Genomic DNA, 19,032 nt, shown 5'->3' on the forward strand with positions numbered 1-19,032 from the left:
TTCAAGGTTGACCTAGTCAATAATCATAGCTCACCTGGCAATTCTTTTCTTTGTCACCATTGTACGTAGTGTACCGATCTTAAGTTAAAATTTGGTTCATTGCTAGAAAACTTTTAGTCACTGAAAAAATGAGTGCTTGCCCTCAAGAATAATGTAACTGGGAGCTCGTCAGGGACTAGAGACTCTAGTAACCTATCAAGTGATTCACTCCCGATTCGGGCCCCAGAACAGAATAACCAAGTACAAACTACTGTGGTTAAAAGACTTAGTTCTATTAGGAAACCCCATTGTCAGGGAAACAAGGAATATATTTTGTAATAAGGATGGGTGGACTAGAACAAGGGTTATGTCTGTGTCTGCAATCCTGCCCAGACATGATAGGAGGAATCATATGCTGAAAGCCTTGTAGATTAACTCAAGGCTTGAAGGGTTCTGCAAGGCTTTTGGGGGGGAATTTTTATCAGCTTGGCCCACACTTGTAGGTAGAAGGAATCTGTTTTGTAGAGACAGGGTACATTTAAACAAAGATGGTTTTTGCCAGTATTATTGAGGATACCTTAAATGTTCTGAGATACTACTAGTTTGGGAGGACAAGGATAATATAGATATGTGTATCTGATAATATTAGTCAAAGTAACGCTTGCACATACCCCAAGTGTTCTTGGGGTATGTGCAAGCATTACCGAATCTTGTTTGTTACCGAAACAGATCATATTAACAAGATGTTCTTGCTATGGGGGGACAATTTTTAAATCAACCAGATGATTTTTATTTGTACCATATCAGGAAAGTACTAGGGAAAAGAATATTCTAGACCTCATCACCCATGAACCAGATGACATAATAGGGCTGACAGTACAGGAATCAGTAGGAGGCAGTGATCATGGAGTTCTATGGTGGATGATGAAGAAAGAGGTAGTTAAAGGAAAGGAATGGGTTATGATTTCAGCAAAGGAAATTGCGATGCCTTAAGGTGCTACATGGCCTCTATTAACTGGGTAGATATTGCACAGGGAGCAAATACAATTGAATTATGGTATACCTTTAAAAGATTGATCACAGAAGTCTTGAATGCGTATATACCATTAAAAAAAATACTCCACGAGGAGGATTCCAAGTTGAATGAATAATGAAGTTGTCAGATTACTTGAGCAGAAAGAGATGGCATGGAAAAGTTACAGAGCAATAAAAAGTACTGAAGCCTATAACAGCCACAAAGTGATCTGTAATAGTTCCACAGAAAAGGTCAGGCTGGCAAAGAGTGGGATAACGAATTCTTCACATATAAATGCAAAGAAGAGGACAAACTAGATCAGACCCTTATGTAATGGGCGTGGCTTGCAGAGCCAGATTTAAACTAGTTTTAGCCCTAAGCTATAATATGTATGAGGCCCTTCTCTCTTATAGTCCACCTTTGACAATATTAAAAAAAGGATTTAAGATGGAGTGAGGCCCTAAGCTGTAGCTTGTTTAGCTTATATGTAAATCTGGATGTAGGATAGTATTAGATACTCCAGGTGATGTTGCAGATGAACTCAACAGTTACTTTGCATCGAGATTTACAGAAGAAAATCTGTCAAGAGAGGGCGCCTCCGTAGTCGGTGTGAAGGAGCAGCAGTGCGTAGCACACGCTTCTTGATTAGACCGGGGTTAGAGTCCATCACCACCAAATACGGAGGATGCGGAAAAGTCAGGGAATGACCACCGCATATTCCCAGAGCAATATGGCCTTAGTTGCTAATGCTCCTAAAAACCAAACAACAACAACTGTCAAGAGAAATTATGGGAGTGAAGTAACTGTTACTTCACTCCCATAATTTCTTGTTGTTTTCTTCATTTTCAATTGTGAATTGTAGCCGATCATCTACATTATTCAGCTCATGGAAGATGGTATTTATGGTGTCTGGTTTGCCTATAAGCAGACAATCATCTACGTACCTTCCATAAAATGTAAGGGATGGGGAAGAGTACTTGGAAATGATGTGGTTTTCTATTTCCAGGAGGTAAAATTCAGATGTCCACTTGTGGAACCACCCATTGGTACCCCATATACTTGTTGCTAAAAATCTCCTTCATGGGTGAAATAATTAGCTGATAACAGTATATTTAGTAAGTTTTGTTTTATCTGAAATATCTAATTTTGTTCTGTTTTTTTTTACACACAGTTTTTTGAGGGTGTACATTTGTTCATAGTGATTTTATATCGAGGGAATATAATTTGTCATCGGGTTCTAATTTTATATTTTTGATTGATGAAAATAGGTGTTCCATGTTGTTTATGTGATATTTGGAATAATTCATTAGGGGTTTTAGTATGTCAATCATAAATTTTGCTAAGTTTGCTGTTGATGTATTTTTGAAGCTTACTATGGGCCTCAGTGGTATGTCTGGTTTATGCAACCTGGTGACTCCGAATATGTAGGGTGAATGTGTAGTATGGGCTAAGAGGTCTGGGTGAAAATTGCTTGTAATCTTTTCTTCGGAGTGTAATCTTTTTAGTTCTTTTTTGATCTGATGGTGGGGATAGGATTTTTACCTAGTTTCTGGTATGTGTAGGAGGTTTGTCAATTTGTTGTCATGATTGAATTTGTTTATTAATACTATTGAATCGCCTTTATCAGCCTTTGAATGATATTTTTATTTGTGGCTAATTTTTTGATACACTGAAATTCCTCTTTTGAAAAGTTAGGAGTAAGATTTGGTTTTTTGTTTATCATATCACTTTGTTTATCATATCGACTTCCATCACTTGTTGTTGAAGTTGATAGCCTAAACAAATTTAAAGCTCAACTGGACAGGTATTTCGAACGAACGGAGGGGTGAAATGGGAGTGGTGTGTGTTTTTTTTTTTTTTTTTTGGCTGATGCTGAATAAGCTTGCTTTCTTGCATCATATGCCTCTACTAATGCTAATACTAATGCTAATATTATTTATTTGTTTAATTAGTTTTTTTCTATTGCTGTGGCTGTATAAGCATGTTTAGGCTTTTATTACATATTTGTTGTATCAGGTCTTTTTTGGGATCATGCTGTAATTAAGGCCTTTATAGAGAAGATTGTGTTCGTCTTTTGTTAAGTTATAGTTGGATAGGTTGGTTACGAATTCACTGTTCACATAATCTATTATGTGCATACCTACCGATTGTGGTTTCTGATTTTTAAAAGGGAGTTAAATTTTTTCTCATGTCATGTAGTATTTCAGTATGAAATTTGATTCTATCTTATAGATATAGGAAGAAGGTATTCCATGATTTTTTTTATTTTGTGGATATAGTGTAGGTTTTCCTTTTCTTGGGTCCTTTGTTTTAGTGCACATTTTACTATGGATATGGCAGCTCTTTTGAATTCTCTTCTAAAATTTCTATAATTTGCTTGTATTTTTATTTGCACAAATTTTGGGATAATTTGTGAACGTATGCATTTTTTTAAAAAATCTGTGCGTTTTCTGTTGGAAATACCGTATTAAGGTTACTTCATATAAGTTGAAATGTTCACGTAATGGGGGTTGTACGCCTTTTGAAATAGAACAATGGATTATTCACTGAAGCATTTGTCCAACACATTTTAGCAGTTATGAAACATCAAAAAGCTAGATTTTGATACATGACATAGTGTAAAAAAATTATGGAGGTCCTAAAGTCTCGAGACTTTATTAGACAGTTGGACAGACAACTTGAGTAGTCTGTCCAACTGTCTAATAAAGTTTTCAGACTTTAGGACCTCCATAATTTTTTTACACATTTGCTAGTAGAGATGTCATAATCCCATTATATAAAGCTATTGTTAGCCCAAACTTGGAATACTGTGTTCAAGTATGGAGACTGCACCTAAAGATAGACATTGAGCTTCATGAAAAGGGTCCAAAGACAGGTAACTTGCCTGTTCAGATTGGCAAAAGGGCGTCCATATGAGGAAAGACTTCGAATATGTGGGTTTCAGAGCTTGGAAATTGGGCACCTTAGAGAAGACTTGATTGAGGCGTTTAAGACTCTGAGAGGCATAAGTAAAATGAATGAGGGTGAAATTTTCAGCTATAAATTATTTTAGAACTAGGGGCCATAAATACAAGTTACAGAGAGATGTTTAGACTGGATTTCAGGAAGTGTTATTTTAGTTAGCGAGTTATAAATTGCTGGAAAAAATTACCTACATGGATAGTAGAGGCTGACAGTTTGGGTAAATTCAAAGGTCAGCTGGATAGTTACCTACAGGAGGAGAGAAATGTATAGATTGTCTGTTTCCTTTTCTTTTATTAATTATTTTATTTTTTTTTAATTTTCTTATTTTTATTTTATTTTTATTTTTTTGGCTAGTTCAGCGTAAGCCATAGGCTTTCTTGCACCATGTGGCCATTGCTAATACTAATATTTACTTGGGTTGTAAAAGTCAAGTTCAAGAGGTATTATTAAACTATAGGTGTCTTCACTATGGACATATGGCAGGACATTGTTATGTAAATAAAATAGTTTGTTCTCATTATGCAAGGGGCAGACACTCTAATCAGCAGTCTTCATATAAGAACATAAAACCTACTTGTGCAAATTGCTCAGCTGTGAATGACCTTCATCGCATTCTGTTTGAAGCACATTGTGTCCATCATTCCAGAACATGCTGCAGTTGGTCAGGAGCAGGACAGACGTTTTAGTTTTTGCTTCAGGATGCATGGACTTGCTGATTGCTGTTGCTTCAAGCTCTATACTGAGTTTATTTTCCTCTCTTACTTCTTTTTATACTGTCTTTTCTTGTTCCTGTTCTTGCTATTCTTTTCTATTTCATTGTTTGGTATTAGCAGTATGCAGAAAGTGAATCTTGGCTGCCTCAACATCCCAGTGATGGTAACCAGCTATTGGCAGTATATGTTTGATATCTGTACAATATTGTAAATAGGTGTTGGGGTTGCCAGAAAAACTGGCTGAAACTGCCTAGTTAAATAAATAAAATAATAATAATGAATATTTCATACCTTACTAGTTATCCCCCTTCAAAATAATTGCCTTGGGCTTGCGTACGCGCGCGCGCACACACACACACACACACACACACACACACACACACACACAGTGTCGTATACGTTTCTTCAAAGCACAGAACCATTTCTGGAACTCATCTTCTATAAGCCCTTTTAAAACTTCAGTCATTTTTTTCTGAATGTCATCAGTGGACTGAAAATGGATTTCCTTAAGTACACTTCAGTTTAGAGAAGGGGAAATCACGAGGGCGGTAGATGTGGTGAGTAGGGTGTGTGCGCACGGATTTGATTTTTGGCCAGAAACTCGCAAACAAAGAGTGCATTGTGTGTCGGAGCTTTATCTTGGTGGATCATCCAACCATCCTTCCACAATTCAGATCTCTTCCTTTGAATTTTTTCATGCAACCTTGTCAGAGCTTCAATGTGGTATGTTTGATTAACCATCTGATTTGGTGGAATGTATTCAGCATAATAATTCCTTTGATATCGAAGAAGAAGAAGCAGCATGGTTTTCATTTTTTATTTTAACATTATTATTTTTTCTTTTGTCTGGAGGATTGTTTTGTCTTTGCATTGACTGTCTTTTAGTTTCTGGGTCATACAGAAAGAATCAACTTTCATCTGGATCTTCAATTTTTTTTTTCAAAACATCTTCGCAAACTTGTAGTCTTCTCATTCTTTTATCTTCATTCAAAGTTTTTGGCACCACCTTGTCACACAGTTTTCTCGTGCCTAAATTTTCAGTTAAAATTGTCTTTATTTTTTTTGCCCTACATAAATGAGAGCTTACATATGCTCAATTTTTCCTACGTTCTATTAATATTTTAGAAATAAACAAGGAGTTGCCTTTTATTCAGTCAATAGCATTTCTTCTTTACCAAATCTTCTTATGCGAATAAATTACAAAATGATACGTTGAAACAAAATTACATAATTTAAAACTCAGTGTGTTCCTCACTACTGACACATGGACAGTCCAAAACCCCAGGATCACAGCGGTGAACCTCAACCTGATCCCAGAAATATTAAATCCCCCATACAACCTCTAGTGAAGGAAGACATTTTGTCATCAATGCAAATTTGGAATACGAATAAAATACTATTAAAATGAGATAAAAGTACGATAAAACAACGAAATTAAATTCCTCACTGGAATACGAATAAAATACTATTAAAATGCGATAAAAACAATGAAATTAAAGAATTCCTCCCTTAATCGGACTAAAACTTTGACTAGTGTCATATTTACAGGGTAGAATGAAACTAACGAAACGTGTATGTTTGGAATCTTATAAATAGGAGATTAGTCTTTGGCACGCATGCGTTCGAATGACCATGAATCAGATGTGAGAAATGGACAATGAATGATAATAGAGTTTTTTTGTATTTTCGTTAACATTCATTTCTCATATCTGATTCGTGGTCATTCAAACGCATGCGTGCCATAGACTAATCTCCTATTTATAAGATTCCAAATGTACACATGTTTCATTAGTTTCATTCCACCCTGTGAACATGACACTAGTCAAAGTTTCAGTCCGCTTAAGGGAGGAATTCTTTAATTTCAATGTTTTTATCGCATTTTAATAGTATTTTATTCATATTCCAAATTCGCGTTTATGCCATGTCTTCCTTCACTGGAGGCTGCATGGGGGTTTAATATTTCTGGGATCAGGATGGGGGTTCACTGCTGTGATCCTGGGGTTGTTGGACTGTCCGTGTGTAAGTAGTGAGGAACACATTGAGTTTTAAATTATGTAATTTTGTCTCAACGTATCATTTCATAATTTATTTGCATAAGGAGATTTGGTAAAGAAGAAATCCTACTGACTGAATAAAAGGTAACTCCTTGTTTATTTCTAAAAAAATTTTTTTGCCCATATTGAGTTCTGATGTAACCATGCTAATGCTTAAATGATTATCACTTCTAATCAGTGTCTTTATCCGGTCCGCATTTTCATCTGTTTTCATGGATAGCCTGGGGGAAAAAAATATTCTCTCTTCCTTCTAAAAAATATTATGCCATTCAAATACAAATGAGCTCTTTACATTGCATCTTCCCCACAAACTTGGCATAACTTGTAACTTTCAATTGGTGTTTTCTTTAGTTTTGTTAAAAGTTTGAGGTTGCTTCATTGTTCAATTCTTTTGTCTGTCATTGTTCCAGCAAATTGCAAAAACATGAGGTAATGAAAGCCTATCTTACTGCAAAGCAAATGAGCATTTCGGAATGAGACTTGGCAGACAATTAGGGAAAGGCTCAGGGTCAAATGCTGTGCTTTTGTTTCACATATGGTGCTTTGTGTGTAGTGGCTGCAAGCAATCTTGTTATTTAAAGGCTACACCTCGTACTAATAATATTACTAATAAAATTATTCTAGTTATTATCTGTGTCAGTGTTTGATCAGACTTATGATGCAATCTTATTTGCTTAATTTGCAAAACAAACTTTGAGAGGTACATTGTACAAATTATTATATTAACAGCACCAGAGCTTATCACACGTACATTTCGTGTATTTATCTTTAGACATGTATATGAGTTTACAGGCTGATCTGCATGTTGTATGGATTTGAAACAGGAGTAAAAACCTTACCCCCTCTGCCTGAATTATCTAACCACTGCCTTGATTGAAAAGGACTTTAAAAATTCCTCCAGCCCTTGACAGAATCAAGCCCAAACTTTCCAAATTAGTGGCAGATGGTGATGCATTATGCCAACTAAACTACCACAGAGGAAGGCACATTCCCTGAGGTTCAATCACATGGTGTGGGTGAAGGCTGAATTTCATGCAGTAAATTGTACTAGTACAATGAGAACAGTGAATACATAATATACAGGGTGTTTCAGTTAAACGTTTCAGAACTTCTAAGAGGGGTAGGGTACATCCTGACAACTCGAAATCATATAGCAATGTGGGGTCGGAAATGCTTTCCTGAAGCGGTGTTATACACAGAAGCACCATAAAGACCGTAAGTGAGAAATCGTTTTAATAATACATGAAAAGAAGCAAAAGGTACATGGATTAAAGTAAGTGTTCGAAGTTTCTTCCACAGGCTACAATGCACGCCTCACATCTCCGACGCATGGACATCCGAACATTCTGGAATACTCCAGGCGAATTTCGAATTTCTTCGGCAGCTACTGCGATTCTTGCAACCAGCTCCTCAGCATTGTCAACAGGGGTGTCATAAACTAGCGATTTCATATGACCCCAGAAATAAAAATCAAGACATGATAGGTCGGGTGACCAAGCAGGCCAACGCACGGGACCACCACGTCCGATCCACTGTTGACCAAATGTGACATCCAGGTAGTTACGAACATCTCCGCTATAATGGGCAGGGGCTCCATCGTGTTGGAACCACATTGTCTGTTGCGTCGATGCAGAAATCTGTTCATCTCTCAAAAGTTGTGGCAATACTTGCTGCAGAAAGATCAAGTAGATAGGTCCGGTTAGACGACACGGTAACAGGTAAGGTCCGATGAGGTGATCTCCCATAATACCGGCCCATACATTGACCGAAAATCGAATCTGTGCTGCACGACGTCGTATTGCATGCGGGTTCTCGACCGCCCAGATATGGTCGTTATGCGTGTTGAAAATTCCTTCCCTTGTGAAGGATGCCTCATCGGAAAACAACACTTTCATGTATTATTAAAACGATTTCTCACTTACGGTCTCTTTTCTTTATGGTGCTTCTGTGTACAACACCGCTTCAGGAAAGCATTTCCGACCCCACATTGCTATATGATTTCGAGTTGTCAGGATGTACCCTACCCCTCTTAGAAGTTCTGAAACGTTTAACTGAAACACCCTGTATAGTTATGTTGTCCCATTTCTGTAATTGGAAGACATACCCCATCCCTTTATTCAAGAACTCCACGGCATACTGGTTGCAGAATATAGTTTTATTTTGCTATCTTTAATATGTCAAATACAAGGTCTCCTTGTATTTAACACATATGGTTCTAATTCTGATTTAATTGAAACATATAGGTGTAATATAATTTTTATTTATTCTTGATAAATTTAATATATAAATCCATGTTTAAAAAGCTTGTGGTTCTCATATATATTCATACATTCAATTCTCTATATATTCAATCTTGGAATAGCTGAACTGTCTCATATACAGTTGTATTAAATTATATGTGTGCTATATTAAACTACATTTGTGATATTAAAATTACGCTGAGTGATCACTGAATTATGACCACCCCTATGAAAACTGAATGCGACCCGTTGACCATGTGAGGTACAAGAGTACACAGTTAGTCGACCTACGTAACATAGATAAGGTGTCAGTGGTTCAGTAGGTAGTAAAATTTCGAGTGTGATGGGTAAAAGGAAGGATTTATCGGACTTTGATAAAGGACAGATTGTGGGTGCTCGACGAGCTGGTGCCTCGATTTCCCAGACGGCTGAACTGGTGGGATGTATGTGAGCTGCCATAGTTAAAGTGTACCAGGATTGGCATCAAAATGGTCAAACAACGACCCAATGGCAAAACTGCAAAGGTCGGCGAAGGGTTGATGTTAGAGGTGAGCGCAGGGTCTGATGACTCGAACAGGCGCAGCACTGTCGAAGAGTTGACAATACAACATGGGCCAACCAGGCATGACCATTCATCGCATGCTTGCACGTATGGGCTATACCAGCAGATGACCCCTACGGCATCCTCTCCTAACTAAGGTTCATCGGCGTAAAAGACTCGCCTGGTGCAAAGAGCATGCAAGTTGGACATTAGAAGACTGGAAGAAGGTGAGATGAGTCATGTTATTTATTCCATACTGTGGATGGTAGTGTACGGGTTTGACGTCAACAACATGAAGCTCTTCATTCATCATGCATGGTATCAAAAGTGCAGGCTGGTGGAGGCGTTGTATGGTGTAGGGCATGTTTCACTGGCAAGAACTTGGACCCCTGGTGCATGTGGAACAACGTATCAGTGGTCTCCGCTATCATCAACTGCTTGCTGACTGTGTACACCCCACTATATTACACTTTTTTTCCTGAATGGCAGTGGTGTCTTCCAAGATGACAATTTGCCAAGTCATCGGGCACTTGTTGTGTAGGAATGGCTTGAGGAACACAGTTCTGACTTCCAGCATATCGACTGGTTTCCGAACTCCCCCGATATCAATCCCATAGAGCATTTGTGGGACACTATGGAAAGGCATATTGGGTGTCTGGATGCACCAATCACCTCCATACCTGCATCGTTGACCGCATTACACACACAGCTTGGTTGGCCATACCTCCTGAACACTTCAGACATCTTGTTGAATCAATGCCACGTCAGATAGCTGCTGTACTGAGGGCAAAAGGAGACCTACGAAATATTAAGTAGGTGGTCATAATTCAGTGATCACTCAGTGTAGTACATAATAATAATCTTTGTTTTTATTAATGAAACATTTCTCAACATCAGCACTAATGCTGTTTTTTTATAATGAAAACATTTTATTTTAAAATCATATACAATTTTAAATAACAACACAAGCAGAATGCACGAGTAAATATATTTGCTTTGCTATAGCAATAAACTTTCTAATATCCTCTGCTATCACAGGAAGAACTTTTAAAGTGATAGAGCAGGGTTTTTTTTTTTTAATAATGCAGGAAATGATTTGTTGGCCTCCGTAGCCGAGTGGTTAGGGGCAGGAGTGCAGTAGCACACACTCTTTGAGTAGACCGGGATTCAAGCCCCTGACTGCCAACCTGCACTGGACCAACGTGGTAGATTATGGTCCATGTCCCTCAGCATAAATTGTTGAGGCGGCTTCCATCCTGCAGTGGGTTGATAATGGCTGCAGTTTTTTTTTTTTTTTTTATTTACTTTAATAATTACTGTAACTAGAAATCTGTCTGAAACATTATCATAGTTATATATATCAAAATTATTTATTTTGTTTCTGAGAAGTTTTTCTTCAAGAAAATAATTTGAAGTAAATTAGAATAAGAATATGTAGATAGCTCATCAAGTAATTTATATTAATGTGCTTTCAGCAGTGGAATTAATATTCATAATTTATATTCTGTATGTATTTTATTATTACTAGGGCTTTGTCAAGTCAAAAATAAGTTTTAATGACTAGTACTTAGTACCATGCATGGGTTGAAGGTCAACAAGATGAAAGAAGATACTTTTTGCCATTAGACTTGAATTTCTGTAGATTGTAATTTTCAGGAAATGTGTATGGAGGGAGGTTATTCCAGAAAACTGAAGTTGGAGGAATAAATGAAGAAGAAAAGTTGGTACTATGAGTTTCAAATTGAACACTAAAAGGATGCTGACTGGTTGTGGCAGGTGTTCGGAACGAGAGGGGAGAATTATAGAAGCTGATTCAGAAGAACATTGCTCATGGAAATATCTATAGCAGGCATGGCCAACCCACAGGCCACATGCAGCCTGCCATGTTATTTTTTGTAGCCCACCAGATAATTTTTATACTACTGACTACATCAATGGGAAATCATTCACTAACTGCACTAGCACGATAAATAATGACAAATATAATACCAGACAAGCTGTACTGCCCCGAATCCCCACCACTTCTTCCTTTCTTCGATCCAAACTGCAGATGGAATAATTGATTTACAGTACAGCAACGAATTAAAACACATCACACCACAACATCAAAAATCAACTTTTACAACACACGTGTCAGTGGAAAAGTATCCCAAGTTAAGATTTTTTGCACAAAAAATTGTGAGCATCTTCAGATACACGTTTGTGAAACTTTCTTTTCAAAAATGAAACTTATTAAAATTAAATCTCGAGCTTCAATAACAGATGAAAAACTGGAAAATCAATTGATGTGCAACTACCATGGAATAAATCAAGATTTAAAAAAATTGAGTGATTGCAAAGAAAAGCAAATATCTCATTGATGCAGATATATAATAAAAATGAATGAATAAAATACATTTTTATGGCATTTGATTTTTTATTTTTAAAAGATTGTTTTATTTTATATGTAGCCTGTGGAAAATTGTAGTTCATCAATGTGGCCCGTAAACAATTTGTGTTAGCCAGGCCTGATCTATAGGAAAAGCATGCAGCAGAAACAGAAGTCTATGAACCCACTCTGTCTCACAGTGACAGAGTGCTCTCTTTTGAATGGAGTCTAAAAGTCTGAGAGAAGTTTTGAGGGCACTGCCCCAAATGTGGGAACAATATTCTATGGTAGGTCAGATTTGAGATTTGTACAGAGTGAGTAGCTGTTTAGAAGAAAAGTAATGCCAAGAGTGAAAGAGAAAACTCACTTTTTTTAGACACAGAGGAAGCAATATTTGTTATGTGTTTATGCCAAAAGAGATTAGAAGTCAAGGGTAATCCCAAATAGAAATATGTGATCTTGTCTAGAATCCTTTTTGTGTGATATGGCAGCACTAAGTTTTAGAAGGATTGAAATTAATGTTATCCTTGCCCCACTGGAGATTACCTGCAGATCAGTATTTAAGGAATTGGTAGTGGATATTTGTGAAGTTGAAGCTGTTTTGTGTAGGACAAGGTTTCTCAAACTGGAAGATGGAATGCAATGTGTTATCAACATCAAAACTGTGGATAGGATTTCCAGTCAGTGGGAGAAGGTCATTTCCCAGGGACTCACATCTGGTGAGTTTGGCCTCGGCAAACCCAGGGTCCTGAGTTGGATATCATCATTCTTGCTTTCTTGGCGATTCCCTTCTACTTCTGACTCTCTCTCTCTCAGGGTAATGTGGGAATTTTTCTTTTTTTTTTGGCTGGTGCAGCATAAGCCTCAGGCTTCCTTGCACCATATGGCTAATAATAATACAAGAGGGATGTGCTACTTAAAATTTAGATTGGGCCTTGACAAAGTTGTTCACGATTTAGTTGCCACTAGGTGGGGCTACAGAGAGCACTTAAAAAAAATCTTCTAGAACAGTCATTTGCAGTAAACCTGAGTTGTGATGAGGTGAAAATACTGATGTTTATTTTACTTGTTAGCATTAAATTCACATAATTTCAACCTTCAAAGCAGCTGATATCATTCTCCATTCATCTTTTATATTGAATGGTCCATTGATAAACTGTGTGAAAAGTGAAACCTTTTTAAATTTCTTTGTGATTAACTTGCATTTATATGTTTAAATTAATTATAAATGGTACCTTGGTGAAGGTAAAGAAAGTCTGCACGAGAATGACGAGAAACGTCGGATAACTTGCACGGAAAATTAGTTTCCCAATACGGCACTCTAGCGCTGCTCACTCGGTAAACAGACGGTAGATGTTATCGGTCTGGAGCAATGTCAAATGATATATTGATTGACAAGTAGGCGTGGCAAATGATGTGCTGATTGGTGCGCGAACACAACACACGATAACATCGGTTTAGTATCACTTTAGCAGCACTAATGGTAACGTGTCCTAATCGCACATGCCCTAACCTTTTTTCACCATTACAGTATTTCATAATGGTGAAAAAAGGTCAGGTTACCTCGACTTGAATCCCTCCTGAAGTGGAGGGGATAACCTAACCTTTTTTCTTTAGAATCAGTCATATTTATAAATACATTCATAAAAAAAAAAATTTTTTTATGACTGTATTTTTATTTTCTTGTTCAATAATATGCCCTAATGGTGAAAAAAGGTCAGGTTACCTCGACTTGAATCCCATGGGAGCTTGAACCCTTCCCGAAATGGAGGGGGGTAACCTAACCTTTTTTCTTTAGAATCATGGGTGGACTAGCACAAATTGTTTATTAACAAAATATTAAATTTTTATTACTGTACTTTTATTTTTAAAGACACTCGTGCAGATACACATGTATCATAACGTCAATCAGCACCTTAAAAGATTCATCTCTACTATTACCTGTTCACCATTCATTACAAAACTATTATGCACTGTTCTTTACTAGTAAATACACATCATAATGCCAACCAGTGACTACACAGTAGCTTGTCTGTCATGCCCACCACCAATCATTTCATCGTTTGCCAAGCCTACCTGTCATCTGCTCCAGACCAATAACACCTACCGCCTATTTACCAAGTGAGTGAGCAGAGCTAGAGTGCTGTATCGGGAAACTAATTTTCCGCGTAAGTTATCCGACATTTCTTGTCGTTCTTGTGCTGGCTTTCTTTATCTTAGCTGGTACCTTAACTATTACCAGCATACCGAAGTAGCTTGAACCAAAAAGATGCAAATGTTAAATTGCCAAGTTGCTCCCTCAGTTACAAACACTCAGCAGTATAATTTTTGTATGAATGAACATATTTATTTTTTCCTTAATTAAATGAAGATAAATTTTCCTGTATCGAAGTTAAATAAGAAACTGATTACGAATGTGCACCAGGTAACCTTAATTGTCATGCTCTTCTGCTGAAAACTAGATATGATTGGTTGGGCTTTTATTATTTGCCATATTTCTTTAACTATAAGATTTATTCTGTAAAGATGTTGCTGGTTTAGTGACTGTGCTACTAGTCTGTCAATGCTATGCCTTTTGTCAAAAGTCATACCAGTATTTGCAAAATAAGGACCTCAGTAATCATGAGTGATCATGGTGACGGTCCCCTAGACTGACTTGTAAAATACCAGTCTCTATGACAGTAGTGCTTGTTGAGCCATGATTTAGATAAGCTAGCCAAATGGACTGAAAAGGCAGTTAATTTTCCATTGATGAATACCTGGTACTGCATTTGGGTATCAGTAATCCTGGTGTAACATACTGGTGAGGGAAACAAAGGGGTACTCTTACGAAGAAAGGCTTCAGTTCTGCAAATTGCAGTGTCTGGTGATTAGGCACCTGTGAGGTGATTTGATTTTTTTTATGTGAAAACATCTATGGTGGCACTAGAGTAAAACTGGTTTGTAACAAAATTTTCTTACAAAATTGACACAATTGATGTTACTTCCTATTAGGTGGCTGTTAGATTTTAAATAACACAAATGACATCACTTTCTAAATGGTGCTAACAATGCTAACTCTCACTAATGTTGATTCGGTAGAGAAAATAGTTGATTCAGTAGAGTAAGTTCATACTAAGATATGGAAATGACATTTCTTCCTAAATGATGCCAACTCAGTCACTAACGTTGATTCGGTAGAGTAAGCAGCAGGTAGTAATTTTAAGCAAGAATAAAATGCAGACTTTAATAAAATCTGCTTCTCAGGATTTTGATCAACATCAACCTTCTAAGTAGCGTAAGTACGTTTCAATCAAACCGTTCAAAAATTTAAATGGTTTTACTCTAGTGCCGTCATAGATGTTTTCACATAAAATAAAACATGCATACAGGGGATGCATGCTGCTTTTTTTTTTTTTTTTTTTTAATCAAAACCCCAAACATGAAAGGTATCAAAACCTGTAGTACTTAGTACTGTGCATGGGTTTGAGGAGGAGGAAAACTTTGCTCTGGAGACTAAACAGTTTTACCACTTCAAGCCTCCAATAAGCAAAGTGGTTGAGGTGTTTAAGTATTTAAATGGATTGAGCAAGCTCAATGCTGATGGAATTATTTCATTTGCACAGACTATGCACATGAGAGGACATAAATTCAAATTGAAGGTCGGTTGCAGAATGGATGTGCAGAACTTTGCCTTTAGCCAGAGGCTGGTTGATTGCTGGAACAAACTTCCATTGCTGTGTAAGCTTCCTTTCCTGCATCATTTGCTACTGCTAATGCTATTTGAATTGCACCAAATTTAAGGCAGTTGATAAAAAAAAAAAGTAAAACTGTGGTTAATTTTATAGTCTGATATGAAGTTTTATGAGCAATGTAAATGGCTGCTAAAACAGGGCATGGGGCCTGTCAGTGATACAAGAAACTTTGCCAGCAGGCACAAATAAGTAATTATCCTGTTGTTATGGAGCAGTGTTTGAAAAAGTGCAGAGAAGAGCAACAAGATTTGGAGATTCCAAAGGATATTCTTACCAAGAAACTCTATTTCTGGAATTGGGTGATGACCTAATTGAAGTGTATAAGGCTTTAAAAGAGTGAAATTAACTAAATGTTGATGGCACCTTTACTCTCTTAGCCACTATATGCAAGTAGACATAAATTTAATTTGGAAAAGAGTGGTTGCAAAATGTGTGGAAATTTGTATTAATTCAGGAAATAACTGATTTGTTGGAATAAATACTTCCAGCTAGGGTTATGGAAGTGGGTAGTTTGAATAAATTTCAAGAAGGTTTGGACAGATTATTAAAAGGAATAGGCAAATGAAGTGCAGTAGCACTAGACAAAAATTAATAAATTTTATTTTTAGCTAGTGCTGTATGTGTATATGCTTTGCATATGTTGCTAGTACTAATAAAATTCTAATTTTTGATCAATTCCTTTATTTCTAATCCAGCTCTCACTTGGTCTTTTTAAAATAGACTTAATAACTGTGTTTTAAGTACCTAATTTTGTCTTTATTAATTTCTCATTTGCTCCAAATAAATTTATCTGACTTCTTATTCATATAATTTGGAAGTGATGGTATGTGGTGATTATCTATGGATTAATTTTGAAATGAATCACTCTTTTACTGCACAAGTTTTTTAATTGTCTGACGTAATTCCTGAACTTATTACAGAAGTGACATACAGGGATAAAATAAGGGGAGCATGGACAAAATTTAAAATTATATCCTTATCAGTTTTATTGATTACAGTATTCCAATTTTAATTCAGAAAATAATGACAAGCAAATTACAATCTTAGCTATAAATAAAGAAATAATGTTAAACTAAATTTATAAATTATGCAAAGAGCAACATACTTTTTAACTCCTCAGCTTGTCTAAGATTACTCTATTCATATACTAGTCTTTTCCACAAGGTAAAAAACTGAAAGCAACATGCAGGTAACACTTATTTGGTGCGTGTGTGTAAAATATATTGTTTATTCTTTACTTCAGGTAACCAACCCCAAAAATTCCAAGATCTGTATTTAAAAAAGTCCCTGTAACTTGCATTGATATCATTCAATAAATTACATGTGGCATCACTTTCTTGAGTGTTCTAGTGCATCCGTTAGATCCAGTTGTATATCTGATTTTTGAGATTTTAAAATATAACAGTACTCCTAGACATATATTTCCACATATGATCCAGGTTAGCTTAATATAAATTAATATATTGCTTATGTAGTTCAGCTATGCATTTTTAAAAAGGGGCATTTCTTCTATCTTGCAGAAAGTCAAGTTCCTGGTCATTCAGCATATGTAACTGTTCCACCAGTTGGTCCTGATGAATTGCCACCACCTTATAGTCCCTCTCCCCATGGGGGGATGCCGATGATTAACTGCAGAGTATGTGATTTCTTGATTGATATTTCAGGAAAAAAAGATCAACATGTTGTTAAGTGCGTTAGGTGTAATGAGGCTACAGTAAGTATTGGTTTTTGTCTGATAAATTTTGGCTCTAAATTTCTCTTCAAAATTCCATTTGCAGAATTTCAGAATAGTGGAAAATGCCATTTCATTGGATTTCTCCTCTTAGAGAATAGTAATACAAGAATCCTTAGTTTGCAGGTGATGCAAAATTACTATTTTCCAGTTAATGATACAAAGGATGCAATTATTGCTAATTATAACATCAGCTAAATATAGTAGTTACTGGACTGTGAGTTATGGTTTTATGAACCCAAGGAAGCAATTCTTATTTTCACTTAATAGCACAAAGTTTTACTTTGCTCTATTAAGCAAATTAAATTTTGCTTAATTGCACTATTTTGTGTATTATATAACACAAAGCTTTACTTTGCGTTATTTTTTGAGACAAAATAGCACGATGTGCACCATACATACACTTAATGCCCAACTTCTTCCCTAATCTTCCAATTAGCATCTGAACTAAAGATAGTAGGCATGATTAATCTTTTTTGTTATAGATTGACATTGTGATGTTTGTGTTAACTGCACAAATTGCAACAGAAATTTTCACACCTATAAATTCTCTTTATCTTTAGATGAGAATATAGTAGAACTCACATAGCTATAGTGGTATTTATTTTGCCATAAAGTGATAGTAAAACAACTGAATACACACAATGTCATTAATTTATGTACATAGGCAATAAGCATTAGTACGCGAGACTTATTGTCTAATGCTGTTATGAATTTGTTCCCCCCTTCCAACTGGCATGCTATGCAATTTGTCGAGATTTAGAATTAACATAACAGGTTTAATTTTAGATGTTGGCTTCCTATTATGTCACTAAGACCTTGGTAATATAGGTAATATACTTTTTAGGAAATTTCAACATGAGCAAATTTCCATGCAGAAGGAAAAATATCATTGGAATAGGAGCTTAAAAAGGTGGCACACAACTAGAAGTAACTCTAGGAGTGCAGGTAAAATTGTAAAATGTCACCAGGATGCGAAGAATTCTCAGCATCAAGACTGTTCAGGATTGTTGTAATGTCATTTTTTGTGTCAAAAAATTGGGGGGGGGGGGCACATTGAATGAAGCGTTTGGTATATTGGAAGAAATTTATGAAGATTGTTGATGCCAGAGTCAGTCAGATGCCAATAAGATGTCACCTTCTTTTATCTTGTGGATGAGAGTATAGTAGAACCATCAAGGTGTTAGAGAGATGGAATTGTAGATTGATAATAGCTCTTATAGACGAAACCACAGTTGCAGGCAATAAAATAGCTTTAGCAAGAAACCAGGAGAAGACTTGACCACCATTTAGCATTAGCATTAGTAGAGGCATATGATGCAAGAAAGCAAGCTTATTCAGCATCAGCCAAAAAAAAAAAAAAAAAAAAACCCACTCCCATTTCACCCCTCCGTTCGTTCGAAATACCTGTCCAGTTGAGCTTTAAATTTGTTTAGGCTATCAACTTCAACAACAAGTGATGGAAGTCGGTTCCACCAACCAACCACCCGCTGGCCAAAGGCAAATTTCCGCACATCTATCCGACATCCGTCCTTCCGCAATTTGAATTTATGCCCTCTGAGGTGATTATTCTGAGCAAGATGAAGAATCCCATTGGCATTGAGCATGCTCAAACCATTCAAAGCCTTATACACCTCTATCAGATCACCTCGCCGGTGCCTAGTCTCCAAACTCTGTAATTTGCAAAACTTA

The 19,032-nt window shown here is 36.5% G+C and overlaps 1 protein-coding gene across 1 annotated transcript in view; it reads left to right on the forward strand.

Annotated features, from left to right (window-relative positions):
• LOC150082527 (type I phosphatidylinositol 4,5-bisphosphate 4-phosphatase-A) overlaps positions 1-19,032 on the forward strand; it is a 73,487-nt gene that overhangs the window by 7,616 nt on the left and 46,839 nt on the right. Inside the window, exon 2 of the mRNA XM_090378667.1 lies at positions 17,129-17,322. Within this exon, the coding sequence (XP_090234793.1) occupies positions 17,129-17,322 (194 nt within the window). The remainder of the gene's footprint in view (positions 1-17,128; positions 17,323-19,032) is intronic.

This window comes from Mastigoproctus giganteus, chromosome 7, assembly GCF_048544385.1.
Source record: "Mastigoproctus giganteus isolate SK-2022 chromosome 7, ASM4854438v1, whole genome shotgun sequence".
In the NCBI taxonomy this organism is placed as follows: domain Eukaryota; kingdom Metazoa; phylum Arthropoda; class Arachnida; order Uropygi; family Thelyphonidae; genus Mastigoproctus; species Mastigoproctus giganteus.